This window comes from Mustelus asterias, chromosome 9, assembly GCF_964213995.1.
Source record: "Mustelus asterias chromosome 9, sMusAst1.hap1.1, whole genome shotgun sequence".
In the NCBI taxonomy this organism is placed as follows: domain Eukaryota; kingdom Metazoa; phylum Chordata; class Chondrichthyes; order Carcharhiniformes; family Triakidae; genus Mustelus; species Mustelus asterias.
In genome coordinates, this window is record NC_135809.1 from 45,416,308 (window position 1) to 45,442,208 (window position 25,901).

Below are 25,901 nucleotides of genomic sequence, written 5' to 3' on the forward strand. Positions count from 1 at the left end.
GTACCAATTTTGGCTGTGTATCCAAAGAGGTTTACACCACTGAAGGAAGTATTCAGCCAGTATTTAGCCCAGTGCACCTACGCAGGCTCTTGCTAGAGCAATTCAAAAATAATCTTACCATTTTTATTCCTTATAGGCTCTATTCCAATTTTCCCTTTTTAAAAAAGTGCAATAGTATCTGCCTCAACAACTCATTGTAGATATTCCATGCTCCCATAACCCTTGCGTGATGAATTTTCTTCGAATCTCTTCACTCTTTAAAAATATCACACAGAAATGGGTGCAATAGGCCTATATCATGCGCTTGGGTTAAAGTACAATGAAATGGGCAAAAAGGATAGCCTGTTGCAGGCAAATAAAGGCAGAAAAAATGTAAACATAAGCATTTGTGTGAAGACATTTGCTTTAACATGACAATTTTTGTTTCTTTTTGTGTGTGAGCAATATAGGAGACTAACTAATTAAATCGGTTTAAAACAAAATTACTACATTTGAAATGCAGATATTTTGTAAGAAACATTTTTTGTAAGAAACATAATGTTTAGATGTTTTTCACATGCCCCCTTTTTACCAAATAATCATAAATTACTTTTTCATTTCCCTTTCATCCTGGAAAGCTGAATGGTTACTGCAACTGAACACGAAGCAAACCTGAAGCCTTTGTTCCTACCACAGGCTTCACAATTCATTGAAGCTATTTGCTGGTGATAGGGCCTTGAACTGTCTCACTGTTTTTGTCATTCTTTCAGACGATATTGGTGTGGCTGGCAAGGCCAGTGTTTGTTGCCCACCCCTATTTTTTGACTTTTAACTGAGTGGCTTGCTAGGCCATTTCAGAGTTCCATTTAAGAGTTAACCACATTGCTGTGGGTCTGGTGTCACATGTAGGCCAGACTGGGTAAGAACGTCAGATTTCCTTTTCTAAAAGGCATTAGTAAGACAGATGGGTTTTTATGACAATCAATGATCATTTCACAGTGATCATTACTGATTCCAGCTTTATATTTCAGATTTTTATTAATTGAATTTTAATTCCACCAGTTGCCATGGATCTAAATTACTCATCCAGTGACATTACCACTGCAGTACTGTCTTCCCTGATGCTGTATAGAACTCTCTTGATCTATTCAGCCCTCAACCATTTTTAGAAAATAATCTTTCAAAACAATCTCCTGGTTTTTTATCTCATCCAACTCTTCTGGCTTGTTTTTGATTTCCAACACCCATTGCTTTGCTTTTTTAACATTGAAGACACAACAAGAATTCAAGTTCCCAATAGTGATCGGGTGTGCTTTTGAAAGAATCCCTTATGATTCTAAACCCCCCATTAAGCAGCCCCCTTGACTTTTTGAGGTATAGCCATTAATTTGTCAGAGATTGGGGATGAATTCTTAAGCTTCCGCCCCCACACACACACACACACGCGCGTGCGCGTGCAGAAACACACAGCACACGCGTGCGCAGAAACACACACCACACGCGTGCGCAGAAACACACACCACACGCGTGTGCAGAAACACATCCCACACGTGTGCAGAAACACACACCCCACACGTGCGCAGAAACACACACCCCACACGTGCGCAGAAACACACACCCCACACGTGCGCAGAAACACACACCCCACACGTGCGCAGAAACACACACCCCACACGTGCGCAGAAACACACACCCCACACGTGCGCAGAAACACACACCCCACACGTGCGCAGAAACACACACCCCACACGTGCGCAGAAACACACACCCCACACGTGCGCAGAAACACACACCCCACACGTGCGCGCAGAAACACACACCCCACACGTGTGCGCAGAAACACACACCCCACACGTGTGCGCAGAAACACACACCCCACACGTGTGCGCAGAAACACACACCCCACACGTGTGCGCAGAAACACACACCCCACACGTGTGCGCAGAAACACACACCCCACACGTGTGCGCAGAAACACACACCCCACACGTGTGCGCAGAAACACACACCCCACACGTGTGCGCAGAAACACACACCCCACACGTGTGCGCAGAAACACACACCCCACACGTGTGCGCAGAAACACACACCCCACACGTGTGCGCAGAAACACACACCCCACACGTGTGCGCAGAAACACACACCCCACACGTGTGCGCTGAAACACACACCCCACACGTGTGCGCAGAAACACACACCCCACACGTGTGCGCAGAAACACACACCCCACACGTGTGCGCAGAAACACACACCCCACACGTGTGCGCAGAAACACACACCCCACACGTGTGCGCAGAAACACACACCCCACACGTGTGCGCAGAAACACACACCCCACACGTGTGCGCAGAAACACACACCCCACACGTGTGCGCAGAAACACACACCCCACACGTGTGCGCAGAAACACACACCCCACACGTGTGCGCAGAAACACACACCCCACACGTGTGCGCAGAAACACACACCCCACACGTGTGCGCAGAAACACACACCCCACACGTGTGCGCAGAAACACACACCCCACACGTGTGCGCAGAAACACACACCCCACACGTGTGCGCAGAAACACACACCCCACACGTGTGCGCAGAAACACACACCCCACACACGTGCGCAGAAACACACACCCCACACACGTGCGCAGAAACACACACCCCACACACACACACACATACGCAGGCGCAGAAACATGCGCGCAGGGAAACACACTCGCAGGCGCAGGGAAACACACTCGCAGGCGCAGGGAGCCACAACCCCACACCCCCCATTGTTCCAGGTGAATCTTGGTGGCATGTATTTGCCAGATATTAGCTAGTTGTGGCAGGAAACCTGGTCCATTTGGAAGTTCAGACCATATTTGCATTAAGATGGCAGGCTGCAGCATGAGTTTGTGCACCATGGGGACAGACTACTGCTTCTAGGCATTACCACATCATTCTGCAATGCTCCAGGCTGAAAAGGTTAGGGCGTGAACTGGGTAGGACCCAATGCTTGAAGAAGAGCCAGAGTGACTGGCTTCCATACTTCTTCCATACCCAATAACAAAAGAAAAGTTTGCTTTTGACCATCTTTCGGCAGAGGCATTAAACCGCGACTCTGTATGCCTTCATAGCTGTACATAAAAAATATCATGGCACTATTTCAAAGAATAATAGGAGAGTTATCCCCGGAGTCCTTGCCAATATTTAGAACTCAGTCAACATCACAACAGATGACCTGGTCATTGTCACATTACTGTCTGAGCACTTGCCTTGTATTTCTAACGTTACATCAGTGACTACCTTCCAAAGTCGTCATTAGCTGTAAAGCGCTTTGAAATGTCTGGTGGTCATGAAAGGTGCTATATTTAATGCAAGTCATTTTAGGGATCCTTTTTTGCACTGCACACGCCAGCTAATGCTGTCCAATTTTGCTGTTTGAATCATATTAACATTATAAATTTTAATTTCCATTTTAAATGGACCTAACATCTAACCCTGGGATTTCTCTGCCCACTTGATGAAGGAGCAGTGCTCTGAAAGCTCGTGATTCCAGATAAACCTGTTGGACTTTAACCTGGTGTTGTGAGACTTCTTACTGTGCCCATTTATTGGCTTTGATGAAAATTGCCATAGCCATAACAGCGAGAATGGAGCAGTAGGTCATTGCCCACTATTTCCAAGTCACTGCCACTCGATTTCTGCCAGAAGGGAGGACGAAAAGCAACAAAAACAGAAAATGCTAGAAAATCTCAGCAGGTCTGACAGTATCTATGTAGAGAGAATGGAGCTAATGTTTCAAGTCTAGATGATCCTATTGGCCCTGGGTGCCTGATCTGGATATGAATAGATCATTTAACTCACGTGAGTATATAGCCCAGTAGTGATTTAAGATCTCTGATGTACACTCGTTCTCTTGGACCTCTAATAGATGGCCATTGGCCAGGGCCTGCTCCTCTGTCCTCATTGAAGTCCTTGCAGGACCACACCCCACTGTCAGCAACCTTGCTGTTGCCTCATGCTGTCTGCCTGAATGTGTCGGAAGGCTGCTGCTTTACTAACGGAAAAAAGTTCAGAAGCTTCAGACCAGATTATTAAGAGATCCGTCCAAACTGTTGTCCCTCTCAACTGGGTAGACAGTGTTTCCCTGCTCTGTGGTCGCCACCAATCAGATTCCAGTATTGTTCTCCATTGCCTGCTGGCGGGCTCATATCAGCAAATTCAGAGCTACCAGGCTCTGGTGCCCCCACTGCCACCCCTCTCTCTGGGGCCCCAGGGTTGCACGCTGCAGCACTGTGTTTCACGAAGTCCGCCTCTGTATATAATACCAGTTTGAAATATTTTTGTATGGCAATTTGCTATATAAATGTATGGGATGTTACTTAAGCAAAGTCTTTTTGCCACTTTTTAAGAATATTATTTAATGAAGCCTATTTTTTACTCTCCCAGCGTAAACGAATTGCAACAAGCTACCTGAATGGTTCTTTATATATTTCAACAAGAGGTATGTATTTCTAAGTTAATCTTATACCTTGAATCTACAAATGCATGCAAAGTACACATGTACAGCAGAAAAGGCATCCACAGGAAAGGTATGAATACTAGATCTCCCAAATGAACATTTTATTTGGTGGTAAAATTAGAGAGCAATTTTGCAGGCATGTATTTAATGTAAGTTAATTGTCCTCTTAATTAGGACAGGATTCAAATGATACATAAAGTTGGCTACTAAAAATGGTGCCCTGGTTTGCTGGGAGAAGAAGGTTACTGTTTTTTAACAGTTTGAATCTGTAACAGTCATCTTGATTTATTCCATCTTAAACTAGTCAAATCAAACCCGTGTCTCTAGTATGGCATGTTATGCCTTTACAGGAAGAGAATGGCTGTGAATGCAGGAGGTCCCAAAACGATGTGTGAGACTTGACAGGACTGCTGTCCTAACTCATCTTAGTTTTAACTGTTCCTGCATTTTGATGTAGCTTATTCTTTTAACTTTTATATTCAAGAATATTATTAACATTATATACAAGTAAATGGAAAGGATCTGCTTCTGAAATTCAGTCTAAGGTCCATTGTTGGGCAGAAGGATGGAGCTTTAATCAGCATTTACTGTGTATAATTGAGTTAGGAGTGAGTACTTAACACTAAAACTGAATGTTCAAAATGCAGAGTTACATGGTCTAACATTGCTCACCTTGATGATTTGTAGATATTTTTTAAGCACGTACCAAAACATTAGAGATTGGAATATTCATGCTTACATAGTCTGTTTCTGTGCTGTATATTCTATATGGCCCAACTGATGCACGTTAATGTTAATGGTTAACATGAGTCTCTTCCCATCCCCTTCATCTAAACTATCAGCATGTTCTTCTATTCCTTTTTCCACTGTGCATTTATGTAACTTCCCCTTAAAAGCATCTCTGCTGTTCACCTGAGCTACTCCTTGTAGTAGCAAAGTTCACATTCAGAGAAGATTACTAGATTAATACTTGGAATGGGCAGGTTGTTTTATGAGAAAAGGTTGGACAAGCTAAGATGGTATCTGTTGGAGTTTAGAAGAGTAAGAGACAACTTGATTGAAACAAGATCCTGGGAAGACTTGACAGGGTGGGTGTGGAAAAGATGTTTCCTCTTGTGGGAGAATCTAGAATTAGGGGCCACTGCTTAAAAGTAAGGGATCACCCATTTAAGACAGGGATGAGGAAAACTTTTTCCTCTGAGGATTGTGAGACCTTGGAACTCTCTCCCTCAAAAGATGGAGAGGCAGAGTCTTTGAACATGGATTAGATAGATTCTTGATAAATTAGGGGGTGAACGTTATCAGGGGTAGGCAGAATGTGAAGTTGAGTTTAAAATTAGATCGACCATGATCTTACTGAATGGCAGAGCAGGTGCAAGGGGTTGAACGACTACTCGTGCTCCTAATTCGTATGTATGTATTCTAACCATTCTCTGGGTAAAGACATTTCTCCGGAGTTCTCTACTAGAATTATTAACTACGATCTTACACTTATGGCTCCTAGGTTTTGTCTCCTCCAGAAGTGGAAAAGATTTCCACTCCATCAAATCCTTTTAAATTTTTAAAAACCTCTATCACTCACCTCTGGAGAAAAGAGCCCCAACCTGGTCAATCTTTCTGATAGGTATAACTTTCCCTTCATCAATGCCTCTATATTCAATCTATAATATGGAGATCAGAACTGTGAACAGCACTCCCAAATGTGGTTCACCCGTAGCTCTATACAAATTTAATATTTGTTTCCTGGTTCCTCAGTTCTATAGAAATGAATCCCAGTGTTTTGTTTTCTATTTTATGGACTTATTAATCTTCACCACTGTATGTATTTCCTGTAAATATGTATAGAAGGAGAAGCAATTGCAGGCTTTGTACTGAAACAAGACTTGTCAAACACAAGTATGAAAGTAGCCATTGCAATTAATATTGGTCTAAATTAGGCTTGTCCAACCTTTTCGCTTGGGGGGGGGTCACATTTGCATATTATCCTCACTCAAGGGGCCAATGAGAATATTTCAAAAAGATAGGGTTTGGCAAAACAATAAAGTTTCAAAAAAAGTTGCCATTTTAGAAAGAAACTAAGACAATGCAAGAGCAATAAATTGTTCAGTTTAAAAACAAAATAAGTAATAAAAATGACCAGTGTGTGAGGGGGTCAGTATATGTGAGTGGGGGTATGAGAATCGGTGTGCGTCTGGGGGTGAGAGTGAGTGAGCAACCGGAGACTGAGTGTAAGGCTGATACACTCACTCAATCACTTGCATTCACCTCCACACTATCACTCACACTCTCTCACTCTCATGGGGTGTCACACTCGTTCTCTCGCACATGCTCTCTCATGTCCACGCTCTCTCTTGCATGTGTCCTCCTGCGTGTGGCCCCCTGCGCCAATTCGTGTGCGTGACGCCCTGTGCCACGCACGCGCGCACCCCCCCCCCCCCCCCCCCGTGCCCTCACGTAGGAATGAAATTTCCTCTTGAGTGAGTCCAGAACTAGGGGGCACTGTCTTATGGGTCACCATTTTAGGACAGAGATGAGTATTTATTCCTCGGGGTTGTGTGACATTGGAACTTTCTGCTTTAGAAGATGCTGGAGGCAGGATCATTGAACATTTTTAAGAAGGAGGTAGATAGATTCTTATTAGGCAAGGGAATCAAAGTTTATTAGGATAGATGGCACTTAATCTACTGAATGGCAGAGTAGGTTAGAGGGGCTGAAAAGCATACTTCTATTTTGTATGCTTGTGTGTGAGTAGTGAGTGGTTAGGAACTGGAATGCACTGCCTGGTATGGTGAACACAGAGTCAATCCAGGACATTTGGCTATAACAGCATGATCAGAAGCCACAGTGAGCCATGTTGTGCAGCAAACGGGCAGCAGCAACAAGTGTACCAGAAGTCAATGCAAGCCCATCGATGGACTTGACAATGGGACAGACCAGGTAGAGGATGACGAGAAGGGAGCTCTTCATCTTGAAAACAAGCAGGCTTTCCACATTGAGTCAGTCCATTACTTAGAGCTGAAGTACCCAGACAGATTCCATATTATGGGGAGCTTCAAAGGTGATTCTGTTTTGTATTAAAGAGAAGATGCAGCTCTTTCAATTGACACACCCTGCAGTGCTAACCACTGTGCACGGTGGCACAGTGATTAGCACTGCAGCCTCACAGCGCTAGGCACCCGGGTTCGATTCCCGGCTTGGGTCACTGTCTGTGTGGAGTTTGCACATTCTCCCCGTGTCTGCGTGGGTTTCCTCTGGGTGCTTCGGTTTCCTCCCATAGTCCGAAGATGTGCAGGTTAGGTTAATTGGCATGCTAAATTGACGCTAGTGTCAGGGGATTAGCAGGGTAAAAATGTGGGGTTACGGGAATAGAGCCTGGGTGGGATTGTTGTTGCCAGTGCAGACTCGATGGGCCGAATGGCCTCCTTCTGCACTGTAGGGATTCTATGACCTGGGAGTTAGTGTACATTCGGGAAAAGCTGAAGACTGGACTGGATGATATGGCATTATTTGTCTTGTGCAACAACTCACTGACTGGTGCAGCTAGATACTGAAAAAAAATGATACAAATTGGTTATTTATTATTGATGTGGAGATGCCGGCGTTGGACTGGAGTCGAAACAGTAAGAAGTCTCACAACACCAGGTTAAAGTCCAACAGGTTTATTTGGTAGCACGAGCTTTCGGAGCACTGCCCCTTCATCAGGTGAGTGGAGGATTTGGTTCACAAACAGGGCATATATATAGACAAACTCAATTACAAGATAATTGTTGGAATGCGAGTCTTAAGTACAGACAATGCGAGTGGAGAGAGGGTTAAGTACAGGTTAAAGAGGTGTGAATTGTCTCGAGTCACGACAATTAATGAGATTTTGCAAGCCCAGGCAAGTCGTGGGGGTTACAGATAGTGTGACATGAACCCAAGATCCCGGTTGAGGCCGTCCTCAAGAGCAGAACTTGGCTATCAGTTTCTGCTCGGTGATTCTGTGTTGTCGTGTGTCTTGAAGACTGCCTTGGAGAACACTTACCCAAAGATCAGAGGCTGAATGCCCTTGACTGCTGAAGTGTTCCCCGACAGGAAGGGAACACTCCTGCCTGGTGATTGTCGAGCGGTGTCCATTCATCTGTTGTCGTAGCGTCTGCATGGTCTCGCCAATGTACCATGCCTCGGATGCAATTCTACAACTCATCTGCTTCATCCTGGACCACAACGTCTTCATCTTCAACAACCAGTTCTTCATCCAGACACATGGAACAGCCATGGGGACCAAATTCGCATCTCAATATGCCAACATCTTCATGCACAGGTTCGAACAAGATCTCTTCACTGCACAGGACCTTCAACTGACGCTATACACCAGATACATCGATGACATTTTCTTCCTTTGGACTCATGGTGAACAATCACTGAAACAACTATGTGATGACATCAACAAGTTCTATCCCACCATCAGACTCACCATGGACTATTCTCCAGAATCGGTTGCATTCTTTGACATGCATCTCCAAGGACGGTCACCTCAGCACTTCATAGAAACCCGACAGTGCAGAAGGAGGCCATTCGGCCCATCGAGTCTGCACCGGCCACAATCCCACCCAGGCCCTACCCCCACATATTTACCCACTAATCCCTCTAACCTACGCATTTTAGGATTCTAAGGGGCAATTTTTTTTTTAACCTGGCCAATCAACCTAACCCGCACATCTTTGGACTGTGGGAGGAAACCGGAGCACCCGGAGGAAACCCACGCAGACACGAGGAGAATGTGCAAACTCCACACAGACAGTGACCCGAGCCGGGAATCGAACCCGGGACCCTGGAGCTGTGAAGCAGCAGTGCTAACCACTGTGCTACCGTGCCGCCCCTGTACTTCACTGTACCGCAAGCCCATGGATGACCTCACGATACTCCACTTCTCCGGCTTCCACCCTAAACATGTTAAAGTATATGCCCTGTTTGTGAACCAAATCCTCCACTCACCTGATGAAGGGGCAGCTCTCCGAAAGCTCGTGCTACCAAATAAACCTGTTGGACTTTAACCTGGTGTTGGTGAGACTTCTTACTGATTTATTATTGTCACAGTGAACAGTATTGTTTCTTGCACACTATACAGACAAAACATACAGTACATAGAGTACATAGGCAAGAAGTAAAGGAGAGGGTGCAGTATATAATGTTCAGTCACAGCTAGAGAAAGATCAGCTTATTATATGGTAGGTCCATTCAAAGGTCTGATGGCAACAGGGAAGAAACTGTTCTTGAGTTGGTTGGTACATGATGTCAGACGTTTGTATATTTTTCTCAACGGACGAAGGTGGAAGAGAGTATGTCCGGGGTGCATTTGGACCCAAGGTGTTTGAATCATGCACTTAAGAAGTGGCTGCATAAAATTCTGACATTGGAAAAGTAAATCTAAGATTTGTTGGAAGAAAGTTTTTCTCTAAATTAGATGTATAATGTGGTCATTCATAGAAACATAGATTCTATTGGTCCATGGATAGGCACATGAAGCACACCAGGATGATAGGGAGTGGGATAGCTTGATCTTGGTTTCAGATAAAGCTCGGCACAACATCGTGGGCCGAAGGGCCTGTTCTGTGCTGTACTGTTCTTTGTTCTATGTACCACATTTAGTACACTATTTGGAAGGTATTGTTTGCAGAGATTGCAGTGTGGTTTATTGTTAAGTCAGGATTTATTTCATGAACACATGGAGGGAATTACCAAAAATGTTCCTGTTTATGTATGTAAATGTTGTTACACGTTTATATAGTGAATGATATTACTGTAATGGGTTCCACTAAAGAAGAGCACGATCAAAATCTTCATGAGTTGATGGAAACAGCTGGAAGAGTAGATCTTGTTTTTATCAGCAAAAGTATGACGGTGGTTCGTACTGCTGCTTCACAGTGCCAGGGACCAGAGTTCAATTCCAGTCTTGGGTGACACTCTGGAGTTTGCGTATTCTCCCCATGTCTGCATGGGTTTCCTCCAGGTGGTCCGGTTTCCTCCCACAGTCCAAAGATGTGCAGGTTAATTGGATTGGCCATGTTAAATTGCCCTTGGTGTCCAAAGATGTGTAGCTTAGGGGAATTGTCCATGGTAAATGTGAGGGGTTATGGGGATAGGGCGAGGGATGGGTCTGGGTGCGATGCTGTTTCGGAGAGTTGGTGCAGACTCGCTGGGTCAAATGGTAGTCTCCTGCATTGTAGGGATTCATTGTAGGGATTAAGCCACATATATTTTTTTGTTTCAATTTATTCTAACACATTATGTACTAACCCAGACAAAGTAGGAAATGTATAATCTCTGCCTACACCTGAAGACTGAAAAGATTTGCAACAGTATCTAGGGTTATTCAATTTCTTAGCACCCTATTTATCCAACTTTGCCAAGAGAACATCCTCATTGAGAGGATGTTTGTGTGGCAAGAAGATCACCAACACACATTTAAATCACTCGAACAGTCATTGTCAGAGAAAACAGGCCTTTTTCAACACTACTCAAGAAAGGAAACGGCCTTGGAAGTCAATAGTTGCAGAAAGGATTAGGAGCTTGCCTTATGTAGGAAGGGAAACCGATAGTGTTTAGTTTTAAGAATCTCTCACTGACATATGCCACTTAAACATAGAACCTGAGACATGTAATGTCAAGCAGCAGAGTAAAAGGTTCCACATGTACCTTTTTGGTAAGCAGCTCATCATGGAAATGGGTTGCAAGCCATTGCAAACTGTATGATGCAAACCTCTGAGAAGCCACGCCATCTAGATTATAAAGGTTACTAGTCAAAATCTAAAAATGTGACTGAACTGCATGATAGACGGGGGAACAGGATGGTTACATCAGACACATTGAGCTGATTGCCAAATCCAAGAAAACAATGGCTATTTCATTCCATCTGTATGACCGTATGGATATAAAAGTTGAAGATGTACTTAATGTTGACTGATGAACTTTTGACAACAAAGTGCAACTAGCTTAGAGAATAAACAGTCTAAGGTCCACTGTTGAAGGTATTGTGGGCAGCCACATGATAGGATATTGGAGGTTCAAGCGAGCCAAAGATATTTTTAGCCTCATGGAGACAAGTTAGCTATCTTAAGAGGAATAATATTTAAAATAATACACCTGCTAATTCCTGAATCTCTCCATCAGGATATATCACATTTGTACCAGGGCCGCATGGGCATTGGGCAAACAAGACACCTGGAGGAAACTATGTAGAGTCATAGAGGTTTACAGCATGGAAACAGGCCCTTCTGCCCCACTTGTCCAAGCCACTCTTTTTTTTTTAAACATCTAAGCTAGTGCCAATTGCCAGCATTTGGCCCATATCCCTTTATACATCTTACCCATGTAACTGTCTAAATGCTTTTAAAAGACAAAATTGTACCCGCCTCTACTACTACCCCTGGCAGCTTGTTCCAGACACTCACCACCCTCTGAAAAAATTGCCCCTCTGGAAACTTTGGTATCTCTCTCCTCTCACCTTAAACCTATGCCCTCTAGTTTTAGGCTCTTCTACTTTTGGGAAAAGATATTGACTATCTAGCTGACCTGTGCCACTCATTATTTCATAGACCTCTATAAGATCACCCCTCAGCCTTCTACGCTCCAGAGAAAAAAGTCCCAGTCTGTCCAGCCTCTCCTTATAACTCAAACCATCAAGTCCTGGTAGCATCCTAGTAAATCCTTTCTGCACTCTTTTTCTAATTTAATAATATCCTTTCTATAATAGGGTGACCAGAACTGTACACACTATTCCAAGTGTGGCCTTATCAATGTCTTGTACAACTTCAACAACACATCCCAACTCCTGTATTCAATGTTCTGACCAATGAAACCAAGCATGCTGAATGCCTTCTTCACCACTCTGTCCACCTGTGACCCCACTTTCAAGGAGCTACGAACATGTACCCCTCGATCTCTTTGTTATGTAACTCTCCCAATGCCCTACCATTTACTGAGTAAGTCCTGCCCTGGTTCAATCTGCCAAAATGCATCACCTCGCATTTGTCTAAATTAAACTCCATCTGCCATTCGTCAGCCCACTGGCCCAATTGCTCAAGATCCCATTGCTATCGGAAATAACTTTCTTCACTGTCCACTATGCCACCAATCTTGGTGTCATTTGCAAACTTACTAAGCATGCTTCCTATATTCTCATCCAAATCATTCATATAAATGACAAATAACAGTGGACCCAGCATTGATCCCTGAGGCACACCACTGGTCACAGGCCTCCATAAGACCATAAGACCATAAGACATAGGAGCGGAAGTAAGGCCATTCGGCCCATCGAGTCCACTCCACCATTCAATCATGGTTGATTTCAACTCCATTTACCCGCTCTCTCCCCATAGCCCTTAATTCCTCGAGAAATCAAGAATTTATCAATTTCTGTCTTGAAGACGCTCAACGTCTCGGCCTCCACAGCCCTCTGTGGCAATGAATTCCACAGACCCACCACTCTCTGGCTGAAGAAATTTCTCCTCATCTCTGTTCTAAAGTGACTCCCTTTTATTCTAAGGCTGTGCCCCCGCGTCCTAGTCTCCCCTGTTAATGGAAACAACTTCCCTACGTCCATCCTATCTAAGCCGTTCATTATCTTGTAAGTTTCTATCAGATCTCCCCTCAACCTCCTAAACTCCAATGAATATAATCCCACGATCCTCAGACGTTCATCGTATGTCAGGCCTACCATTCCTGGGATCATCCGTGTGAATCTCCGCTGGACCCGCTCCAGTGCCAGTATGTCCTTCCTGAGGTGTGGGGCCCAAAATTGCTCACAGTACTCCAAATGGGGCCTAACCAGTGCTTTATAAAGCCTCAGAAGTACATCCCTGCTTTTGTATTCCAAGCCTCTTGAGATAAATGACAGCATTACATTTGCTTTCTTAATTACGGACTCAACCTGCAAGTTTACCTTTAGAGAATCCTGGACTAGGACTCCCAAGTCCCTTTGCACTTTAGCATTATGAATTTTGTCACCGTTTAGAAAATAGTCCATGCCTCTATTCTTTTTTCCAAAGTGTACGACCTCGCACTTGCCCACGTTGAATTTCATCAGCCACTTCTTGGACCACTCTCCTAAACTGTCTAAATCTTTCTGCAGCCTCCCCACCTCCTCAATACTACCTGCCCCTCCACCTATCTTTGTATCATCGGCAAACTTGGCCAGAATGCTCCCAGTCCCGTCATCTAGATCGTTAATATATAAAGAGAACAGCTGTGGCCCCAACACTGAACCCTGCGGGACACCACTTGTCACCGGTTGCCATTCTGAGAAAGAACCTTTTATCCCAACTCTCTGCCTTCTGTCTGACAGCCAATCGTCAATCCATGTTAGTACCTTGCCTCGAATACCATGGGCCCTTATTTTACTCAGCAGTCTCCCGTGAGGCACCTTGTCAAAGGCCTTTTGGAAAACAACCAGAAAAACAACCAGAAGCCAATTTTGTATCCATTTAGATACGTCACCCTGGATCCCGTGAGATTTAACCTTGTGCAGCAACCTACCATGTGGTACCTTGTCAAAGGCCTTGCTGAAGTACAGGTAGACAACAACAACTGCACTGTCCTCGTCTACCTTCTTGGTTACCCCTTCAAAAAACTCATTTTGTGAGACGATTTTCCACTCACAAAGCCATGCTGGCTGTCCCTAATCAGCCTTTGCATCTCTAAATGCCTGTAGATCCTGTCTCTCAAAATACCTTCCAACAACTTACCACCACAGATGTGAGGCTCACTGGCCTAAAGTTCACAGGCTTTTCCCTGCAGCCCTTTTTAAACAAAGGCACAACATTTGCCACCCTCCAATCCTCACCTGTGACTATCAATGAATCAAATATCTCTGCTAGGGGATTCGCAATTTCCTCCCTCGCCTCCCACAACGTCCTGGGATACACTTCATCAGGTCCTGGGGATTTATCTACCTTGATGTGCTTTAAGACTTCCAGCATCTCTTTCTCTGTAATATGTACACTCCTCAAGACATCGCTATTTATTTCCCCAAGTTCCCTAACATCCATGCTTTTCTCAACAGGGATCTTACCCATCTCTTGTGGATCCGCACATAGATGACCTTATTGATCCTTAAGAGGCCCTACTCTCTCCCTTGTTACTCTTTTGCCCTTTATGTATTGTATTATGTACTGGTGCTTGAGGATGTACAGGACATGCCAAGCGCACCAGTCAAACCAGCACAGGGAATCAGGACACCCTCCTGATGTCCCATCATATCCCTGGTCGAGAATTGTAATGGATCTGTTCACCATTTGGTGATGATTTCCTCTTAATCACAGATTATTTTTCAAAGTCGTCAGTCATCAGACAGATTGAGGGATACATCGAGAATATCGAGTGAATGTGAATGTTTTAGTCCTTTTGACACACTGGAGGAGATTATATCAGATAATGGTCCACAATATACAGGCAAATCGTTGCAGGATATTGAGTAGGCCCTAACCATGTAGCAGCTTCTCCACGTTATCCTATACCTAATGGTCTGGTTAGATTGCTTATTGTGAAGTGCAGGGAAAAGAGTAAGATTTCCAAGTTGCTATGTTGCATTTATAGGCGACACCATTAGACATAAAAGATTACCATCACAAGCCAAAATCATGTTTGGGAGGCAGGTCAGAATGACACTTCCGGGTCATCATCCATCAGTGCAGGGAAGGCTACTGGAGAAGTAGGAGAAGGTGAAGTCTACTCATGATCAGAATGCAGGTGTGGAATTGCCAAGCTAACTTGAGGCAAAAGTTTTGAGTTATTCACCCAACACAAAAAGACATAGTTCCCTCAGAGGTATTTAAAGTTTGCAATGAGTCAGGATCATGTAAAGTCATAACAACTAACAGAACAATGTTGAGGTGTCAATTAACGGAATTGTCCAACTGCATCTTATCCAGTACTCTGTTGGCATTGAGGACATATTTGTGCCTGAGATCTGAGGACCACTGTGAAGAATACCAAGCATTGAAATTGACAAGTCAAGAACACTGTAATGATGATTCTAGATCTCAGAAATGTTTTACTATCATGTAAATCAGTAGTGAATCATCAATACATTTTAGTGACTCTTCAAAGATGGTTGGAAGTCTAATCATTATGCAAATAGTGTTCACAGCAATTCTGTTATGTTTTGTATATTTATTATTATTGTGTAATTTTCTACTTGAGGGAAAAGGGGCATGTTGTGATATTGCTTTAATTGAATATATAAGTCGTGAGTGTGCACCATCACTGCAGGAAGTGGTGTCATACGGCTTGTGACCCAGAAGTGTAGTGTTGTTGCTCTAATAAAGTGTGCACATTGAGCTTTCCTATAACTTGTATATTTTATTGTACATCTTCAAAAAAAAAGAACCAAAGTATTTATCGCCACCATCGGTGTGATTGGTAGGTTTGTGTGAAGAGTCTAGTGACACAACACTTGCCCTTAATGTATGATTTAAGCATATCTATTTTTTTTTGCCTATTTATATTAATTGAATATCAGGAGAGTGAATTAACTACTACAGCCAATTAATCTTTCTGCATTGTGTTGAAAGGTTTATTGGAACATAGTGTTTTCAGAAAATAACTGCTTTAATTACGAAACATCAGGGAAGAGGCTGTGTATAGTCTCTAGTCATTTTAGTAGTGGGATTAAAAAACTTCAAGTCGCTCTCAGAGCTGATATGAAATCTGACTTACAGGTACACATTCAACCTGAAATGTATGCCGCATAACCAAAATGTTCACCATTTTTATGTGCTTTGAGTCTGAGGTCTGTCATGTCAGTATCCATTACTCATGTTTTATTAGTAGTCCCTGGTGCATTCTGAGGAAGGGTTTGAAACCACTTTCTCTTGTATGGTTGTTGAAGGAAAAGAGAATATCTTTCTGTTCATCATGCTTTTGAATACTACTCTATAACATCTCCCAGTTGTAGTCTGAGTTTGGATATTGGAATTTTGATCTAGTGTAGGACATTCCTATTTGGATCTATCTGTACATTTTTAAAAGTAGTTTGGACAAAGGAAATGTTTCTATATTTGCTCTGTTTGAATGTTCAGGGGAGTTTCCAAAGTATATGTTTATCTTACCCACCTATGACTCTGCATTTTTCCCATTAGATATAGGACACTTTTTCAGTAACAGTTTTGTAGCTACCAGACCATTCAGCCCCTTGAACCTGCTCTGTCATGCAACTGATCATTTCCCTGTACTATCCCCATATTCCTTGATGTCATTAATATCTAATATCCTTCCCATCTCAGCCCAAAATGGGTTCTCCGATACTTTCCTTGCTCACACAAACTTCACTGACCCCTGATGTGCTGGTTCCTGATCTTGTCCTTTCTCACTACTCCACGCAGCCATCTCAGGATCCAGACCTCATTAGTATCCAGTTGTTGTTCCCCCCTCATTGATTTTGCCCAAGTTTCTGCACTATGCAACAAGGCTGGTCTTGCAATTGTACATTCTTCCTTTCCATTTCAGCACTTCCAAATACTACAACCAGAGCTAATCCATGGCTTAGTTTCCATTTCCATCTTCTATCACCACCCCTAGATGCTGGAAACCACTCACTTTCTTTAAGTCTTCACCCATAATATTTTTAATTTGATTTATTATGGTCACATGTATTAGTATACAGTGAAAAGCATTGTTTCTTGCGCGCTATACAGACAAAGCATACCGTACATAGCGAGAAAAGGAGAGAGTGCAGAATGTGGTGTTATAGTCATAGCTAGGGTGTAGGGAAACTGAAAGACCATAAATTGGTTCTTTGGTCTACTGATCTTCAAATCACTGTCATAGTGTTTTTCTCCAGTTCTCCAATTTCAATGTCAGTGGGAGAACATTTTAAGGGACAGCAATAGTTGTATCATAGGATTAATCCTGGCTAGAAAAGGGACAAAGAATAATCTAGAGTAAAAGTAACGGGGGGGAAAACGAACTTCAAAGGGCAAGAACGGATCTGGGTCAAATAAACTGGAGTCAAAGATTGTTGGGAAAAGCGATCGCTGAACAGTGAGCTACCTTCAAAGAAGAGAATTCAAACGGTCATTCCCTCAAAAGGGAAAGGTAGGGCCAACAAAGCCAGAGTTCCCTGGATGACAAAAGGGATAAAAGTTAAGATTGGGAGCAAAACGTATGTCAGGTAGAAAATACAATTGAAAACCAGGCTGAAAATAAAAGGTTCAGTGGGGAGGTGAAAAAGCAAATAAGAGAAGCAAAGGGGGAGTAAGAAAAGAAACTTACAGCTAACATAAAAGGAAATCCCAAAGTCTTCTCTTGGCCAGTGCTACGTAAGTAGCAAAAGGGGTTAAAAGGAGAGTAGGGCTGATAAGGGACCAAAAAGGGCAATTTGTGCCACTACTAGCATACAGTGACAGCAGTATGTACCATCTACAAGAAGCACTGCAGGAACTCGCCAAAGCTCCTTAGACAGCACCTTCCAAACCCATGACTACTAACATCTAGAAGGACAAGGGCAGCAGATACATGAGAACATCATCACCAGAAGTTCTCCTTTCAGCCACTCACCATCCTGATCTGGAAATATATTGCAGTTTCTTCACTGTTGCTGGGTTAAAATCCTGGAATTTCCTGTGTACCTACACTTCAGCGACTGCAGCAGTTCAAGAAGGCAGTTCACCGCCATCTTCTCAAGGGTAATTAGGGATGGACTATACTTGTTTTACACCTTTGACTGTTTGGCCAAATTCCCTCCAACTCGATTTTCAAGTTTGCTGATACCACCACCGTAGTGGGTCGGATTTCAAACAATGACGAGATGGAGTACAGGAAAGAGAGAGAAGCTGGTGAACTGGTGCGTGGCAATAATTTCTCCTTCAATGTCAACAAAACGAAGGAGATAGTCATCAACTTCAGGAAGCAAAATGCAGGGCATGCCTCTCTTGGCATCAATGGGGATGAAGTAGAAATGGTCGCGAGTTTTTAGGTGTCCAGATCACCACCAACCTGTCCTGATTCTCTCCCCCTCCCCCCATGCTGACACTATAGTTAAGAAAGCCCACCAACGCCTCTACTTTCTCAGAAGATTAAGGAAATTTGGAATGTCAGCTATGACTCTCTCCAACTTTTACAGATGCACCATAGAAAGCATTCTTTCTGGTTGTATCACAGCTTGGTATGGCTCCTGCTCTAACCAAGACTGCAAGAAACTACAAAGGGTCGTGAACGAAGCCCAGTCCATCACTCAATGAGCCTCCCATCCATTGACTCTATCTACACTTCCCGCTGCCTCAGCTCAGCAGCCACCATAATTAAGGGCCCCACACATCCCGGACATTCTCCCTTCCACCTTCTTACTTCGGGAAAAAGATCTGAAAGTCTGAGGTCACGTACCAACCGACTCGAACAGCTTCTTCCCTGCTGCTGTCAGACTTTTGAATGGACTTACCTTGCATTAAGTTGATCTTTCTCTACATCCTAGCTATGACTGTAACACTACATTCTGCACTCTCTCTTTCTCTATAAACGGTATGTTTTGTCTGTATAGTGCACAAGAAACAATACTTCTCACTATATGCCAATACATGTGACAATAATAAATCAAATATCTTGATGGGAGTGCAGCTTCTGTATCCTTTCTCAACCTGTCAATACTAGAGTTTGGATTCATAACCTCGCAGCTTATTTTAAAGGAGATGCTGTCAAGTGTATCTGTAGTCTTTTCCACACTTGTTAGGAAACATATTCCTAATTTTCAATTTAAAACAAAGTCCTAACCTAAAGGTGTTTGGGTAATTGTAACTACAAACATTTTTCATTGCCTCAATTCCAAGTAACCTGTTTGGCAACACAGAGCAATACTTACAAATACAGGGGCAAAGAAATAACTGAAGTTATAGGTGAAATTTATATTGTGTATGTAATGGGAGTCGATACAAATTTTATTTTTCTGAGGGTACAAATGAGTCTCTTCTCTGATCTAGATATTTTGAATGTAGATGTTTATTGTGTACTTAGCCGAAGATAACACTTAAATCAGGGAATTGATTTTTGACTTGATTTATTATTGTTATATGTATTAGCATACAGTGAAAAGTATTGTTTCTTGCGTGCTGTACAGACAAAGCATACCGTTCATAGAGAAGGAAACGAGAGGGTGCAGAATGTAGTGTTACAGTCATAGCTAGGGTGTAGAGAAAGATCAAATTAATGCAAGGTAGGTCCATTCAAAAGTCTGATGGCAGCAGGGAAGAAGCTGTTCTTGAGTCGGTTGGTATGTGATCTCAAACTTTTGTATCTTTTTCCCGATGGAAGAAGGTGGAAGCGAAAATGTCCTGGGTGCGTGGGATCCTTCGTTATGCTGGCTGCTTTGCCGAGGCAGCGGGAAGTGTAGACAGAGTCAATAGATGGGAGGCTGGTTTGCATGATGGATTGGGCTACATTTACAACCTTTTGTAGTTTCTTGCGGTCTTGGGCAGAACAGGAGCCATACCAAGCTGTGATAATCGGTGAATTTTCATTAACTTTGAGACTGGCACGTCTGTCTTGGTTTTCCTCCTTTCTTCTCCCCTACACCCCCACCCCACCCATCCCCACAAATTGTATCTTTTGTCTAATTTTTAGTGTCTTCATAGTCTGGTGTCATCTGGGTGATCCAGGTACCTCCAGTCACTGCTATTTGTAATTGGTCTACTCACTGAATCCATGTTAAAATCCCCAACCCAGGCTGTTCTACAAACCAGCTCTTACTAACATGTTTCTGCCTCTTTCCTTAACACGCAAGCCAATGAGGATCTTTGTTGGAAGGTATGTCTCCTACATTCTGTGGCTTTTCCCTGTATGAATCTCTTGGCATTCAAATATGTGGGACTTTTATTACTGCAAAAGCATGAGCAGTACAGTACAAGTTCTATCTTTATATTTAAGCATTAGTGTGTTCCAAAAAAATTATTGTTGCTTTTAAAATGTCGCATTTATCAGTTAGTGCAATCCATTAGTGCAGCATTCTGGAGAGGGTTGCAGCAATCAGCGAAGATCATTAGGAAACCATCATATTTGCAAAAAAAACAAATTTTCAACGACACTGGTTTGGACTCTCAAATTGTGCCATAGTTGGTTAATATTGGCCGCCTTTTTTGAGCTCCAGCATTGTTTAATCTCAATAAAAATGTCAAGCTGTCTATATTTTTGTTTGTGGCTTCTTTATTCTGGGGACTGTGTTGCAGTTCAAAAGGATTTTCTTTCTACGCTTTTATTTTTCCAAGCCACTTTTTAGCAAATAACTACATTTAAAATAATGCAATTGTTTATTCATGTGAATAATTTTAATTTTTCATAATATACTTTCCAAGTATATTCCGATCTGTGCATTAAGTAAAAGTGCATGAGGGGAGCAAAGGGGAAGATGTGTCATTGCCTGTGAGGTTTAATGGGATTTGCTGTTAAATGAGTAATTGTGACCAATGTGACCAGTTACCACGATATGATCACTGATTTTTTTTGATTGAGTGGCTTAGTTAGCTGAAAGATTCAGCAGAGGCAATTGAGGAAGAGGGGAGGTTTGCCATGGTTTTATTGAAGCAACACCAGAGTGAGAGCAAGGTCCAAGCAACCATGGGAAAGGAACAGGAGTTGAAGGTGATAAAGGAGTGGACCAGGGTGAGAGAGCAGTCATTTCAGATTGCCATGAGGGGAGCAAAGGGAAAGATATGTTCTGTGATAATATCGTGCTGGTGATGGAGGAAAGTTCACCTTGAGTCACTCAAAGTTTCCAAACTTCCTTAAGGAAGTCGCGAAAATTCATTTCAATTTATAATGTGATTTGTGTGGTCTTGATTTTACAGGATGATATCCATGAGGATTACTGTACAGTGTGCAAACGTAGTGGTCAGCTACTTCTGTGCGACACTTGCTCTCGTGTCTATCATCTGGAATGCTTAGAGCCCCCTCTCAAGACCATTCCCAAGGGGGTGTGGGTCTGCCCCAGGTGCCAGGAAAAGGTACAGACTCAGCTTTTTATTGTTCAAAGAATTTGCTAATACAGATAAAATAACTTTTTAAGCAAGATAAAATTTTAGTATTGACTGAACTGATTAAGGAAGTGAGTATCTCAACTCTGCAGACCTGGAAAATCCCAGGATCATTCTGCCTGAGTTGGCTTACTTTAGCTGGAGTATCAAATAGGACTTAGTCCTCTTTTTAGGAAGGAAAATTACCACATTTCTGCTTCCAATTACAATCCAGCGTCCTTTGTTGGAAGTGCTTATGTTTGCATGTCAGGTATGGATAGGATTGGACTCGTGTGAACCATGAAGATGTATGGGTGCACACATGAAAAATGCTCCAAATAATTCAGCTACCCTGTCTTAGCCACATTATCTCTGACATTGCCAACCTTTGCCCTTCTTGAGGTAATTTCATAATCCCTTTTGAAAACTTATCCAAAATTCGGCTGACCTTAACATATCATGATCACCTAGCACCTCTGTTCTTGCTGACCCACTTTGCACCCAGTCTTACAGTACTTCAAATTTATAATTCTTATACTCATGTTGAAATCCCTTTGTGGCCTCACCAATTAAACCCTTCTGCCTTTCAACCTCTTTCTCTCTCGTTATATCCTTGAGACAATTCTGTTTGGTTTTTAGCCACCCCTCTATTTAGTTTTAAATCAATTTTTTTTGGATTACACTTCTGTGAAGTGCGTTTTTGTTTAAGTACTTGGATTTTATACATTAGAGGTGCTATATAAATGCAAGTTATTGCATTGAATTTGAACCTGCACGCCACTTCCAAAACAGCTGTAATACCCACAGATTTTCAAAGTGCCCTGCAGATTTACTCCCAGCTGCCCTCCCAAACCAGCCTGCAACATGTGGTCTGTACTTTATTGTTTTATGCACCAATGCTCATCACAGGAGATTTTCGCACTTGCTAATTACTGACTGAGTCACTAATAGTTTTGCAAACTTTATTCCCCAAGAACAGAGAAAACCACATTTTGAGTGATTAGGGAATCACCGTATCCCGAAAATGCAAATGTAGCAAAGCAGCTTGCAAAAGACCTGGAGCACATCCTGCTTGATAATGCAGATTCTGTTTACAAAGCAGCATACAATCTTGATCTGTTATAATTGAAGAAGGAAAATTAACCTTGGGACATATCCGATTAATATCCATCTGTACAGGTGGAACCAGAGTCACAACCGAGTGCTTGAAAACATAGAAACTAGAAGCAGGAGCAGCCTATTCAATCCTTCAAGCCTGCTTCGCCATTAATTTTGATCATGGCTGATCATCGAATTCAATATCCCGATCTCTCCCCGCCCCCTCCCCCTTTCTTCCCATATCCCTTGATCCCTTTAGCCCCAAGAGCTGTATCTAATTTCTTCTTGAAATCAGACAACGTTTTGGCCTCAACTACATTCTGTGGTAGTGAATTCCAAAGCCCTCTGGGTGAAGGCAATTTTCCTCACCTCAGTTCTAAAAGCTTTACCCGTTTTCCTATGACCCCTAGTTCTGCACTCCCCCACAATTGGGAACATTCTTTCTGAATCTACCCTTTCTACCATGTTAGAATTTTATAAGTTTCTATGAGATCTCCTCACTCTTCTAAACTCCAGTGAATATAATCCTAACCAACTTAGTCTCTCCTCATACGACAGACCTGCCATCCCAGGAATCAGCCTGGTAAACCTGTGCTGTACTCCCTCTACAGCAAGGTATCCTTCCTCAGATAAGGACACCAAAACTGCGCACACTACTCCAGGTGTGGCCTCACCAACGCCCAATACAATTGCAGCAAAACATCCCTATCCCTATACTCAAATCCTCTAGCTATGAAGGCCAACATACCCTTTGCCTTCTTTACTGCCTGTTGTACCTGCACGCTTACTTTCAGCGAGGTCTTGTTGAGTATCCACCTCTCTCAATTCACACCCATTCAAGTAATAATCTGTCTTCCTATTATTGCTACCAAAGTGGATAACCTCAGATTTATCCACATTATACTGCATCTGCCATGCAGATGCCCACACACTCAGCCTGTCCAAATCATGCTGAAGCATAAGAACATAAGAACATAAGAAATAGGAGCAGGAGTAGGCCATCTAGCCCCTCAAGCCTGCCCCGCCATTCAATAAGATCATGGCTGATCTGACGTGGATCAGTACCACTTACCCGCCTGATCCCCATAACCCTTAATTCCCTTACCGATCAGGAATCCATCCATCCGCGCTTTAAACATATTCAGCGAGGTAGCCTCCACCACCTCAGCGGGCAGAGAATTCCAGAGATTCACCACCCTCTGGGAGAAGAAGTTCCTCCTCAACTCTGTCTTAAACCGACCCCCCTTTATTTTGAGGCTGTGTCCTCTAGTTTTAACTTCCTTACTAAGTGGAAAGAATCTCTCCGCCTCCACCCTATCCAGCCCCCGCATTATCTTATAAGTCTCCATAAGATCCCCCCTCATCCTTCTAAACTCCAACGAGTACAAACCCAATCTCCTCAGCCTCTCCTCATAATCCAAACCCCTCATCTCCGGTATCAACCTGGTGAACCTTCTCTGCACTCCCTCCAATGCCAATATATCCTTCCTCATATAAGGGGACCAATACTGCACACAGTATTCCAGCTGCGGCCTCACCAATGCCCTGTACAGGTGCATCAAGACATCCCTGCTTTTATATTCTATCCCCCTCGCAATATAGGCCAACATCCCATTTGCCTTCTTGATCACCTGTTGTACCTGCAGACTGGGCTTTTGCGTCTCATGCACAAGGACCCCCAGGTCCCTTTGCACGGTAGCATGTTTTAATTTGTTTCCATTGAGATAGTAATCCCATTTGTTATTATTTCCTCCAAAGTGTATAACCTCGCATTTCTCAACGTTATACTCCATTTGCCATATCCTCGCCCACTCACTCAGCCTGTCCAAATCTCTCTGCAGATCTTCTCCGTCCTCCACACGATTCACTTTTCCACTTATCTTTGTGTCGTCTGCAAACTTCGTTACCCTACACTCCGTCCCCTCCTCCAGATCATCTATATAAATGGTAAATAGTTGCGGCCCGAGTACCGATCCCTGCGGCACGCCACTAGTTACCTTCCTCCAACCGGAAAAACACCCATTTATTCCGACTCTTTGCTTCCTGTCGGATAGCCAGTCCCCAATCCACTTTAACACACTACCCCCAACTCCGTGTGCCCTAATCTTCTTCAGCAGCCTTTTGTGGGGCACCTTATCAAACGCCTTTTGGAAATCCAAAAACACCGCATCCACCGGTTCTCCTCCATCAACCGCCCTAGTCACATCTTCATAAAAATCCAACATGTTCGTCAAGCACGACTTTCCCCTCATGAATCCATGCTGCGTCTGATTGATCGAACCATTTCTATCCAGATGCCCTGCTATCTCCTCTTTAATAATGGATTCCAGCATTTTCCCTACTACAGACGTTAAGCTGACCGGCCTATAGTTACCCGCCTTTTGTCTCCTTCCTTTTTTAAACAGCATCTCTGCATCCTTCTCACAGCTCGCTCTCCCACCCAACTTCGTATCATCAGCAAATTTAGAGATAATACATTCAGTTCCCTCTTCCAAATAATTAATATATAATGTGAACAGTTGGGGTTCTAGCACAGATCCCTGCGGAACCCCACTAGTCACTGACTGCCAATCAGAAAAAGATCAATTTATGCCAACTCTTTGCTTCCTATCTGCTAACCAGCTTTCTATCTATCTTTACCTGCAATCCCATGTGCTTTAACTTTACATAGTAGTCTGTTATGTGAGACCTTGTCGATAGCCTTCTCAACCACATCCACTGGTTCTCCTCGGTCAACTCTACTAGTTACATCCTCAAAGAATTCCAATAGATTCATCAAGCATGATTTCCCTTTTGTAAATCCATGCTGAAAAACTGATGAGATAGGGCACAAACTTTCACATTAACTAATTTAAAGAGTAGAAAAATATGTTGGAAATTTAAAGCAACACAGCAGGACAGTTATCATTTGTGGAGAGCTAGCAAGTTAATGTTTCCAGTGTAATCCTTCATCAGAGGTGGAAAAATGACAAACATTAAAATGGACTCGAAACAAAGGTCAGAGGGGAGATTTAAGAAAAAACATACCTATAATATGACTTGAAATCAATTAAAACAAATTAGACAGATATGGTGGTTTTTCTACCGAATGAGGGAAAGAAGTGTAATAGAAATAATGAATGTGTGATATTTGAGACAATTGGAGATAAGTGGATTTGGAGAGGCTAAAAGCCTGAGGAGAAGAAAAATGAGTCATTAAGGGAACAGATTAATTCTAGCATGGTGTCCTGAGAGACGATTTCCCACCACATCATCCAACCTCTCTTCCCTCTGCCCAATCACTGACTCATTTCACATTGCTAGCATTCATTTGCACAAACATCTCCGATGTGTTCACACGTGTGC

General features: G+C 43.0%; 1 protein-coding gene across 1 annotated transcript in view; it reads left to right on the forward strand.

Annotated features, from left to right (window-relative positions):
- Positions 1-25,901, forward strand: part of phf21b (PHD finger protein 21B) — a 220,898-nt gene that overhangs the window by 186,318 nt on the left and 8,679 nt on the right. The window contains exons 11-13 of the mRNA XM_078220113.1: positions 4,410-4,464; positions 20,234-20,256; positions 21,294-21,449. Coding sequence (XP_078076239.1) covers positions 4,410-4,464; positions 20,234-20,256; positions 21,294-21,449 — 234 coding nt within the window. The remainder of the gene's footprint in view (positions 1-4,409; positions 4,465-20,233; positions 20,257-21,293; positions 21,450-25,901) is intronic.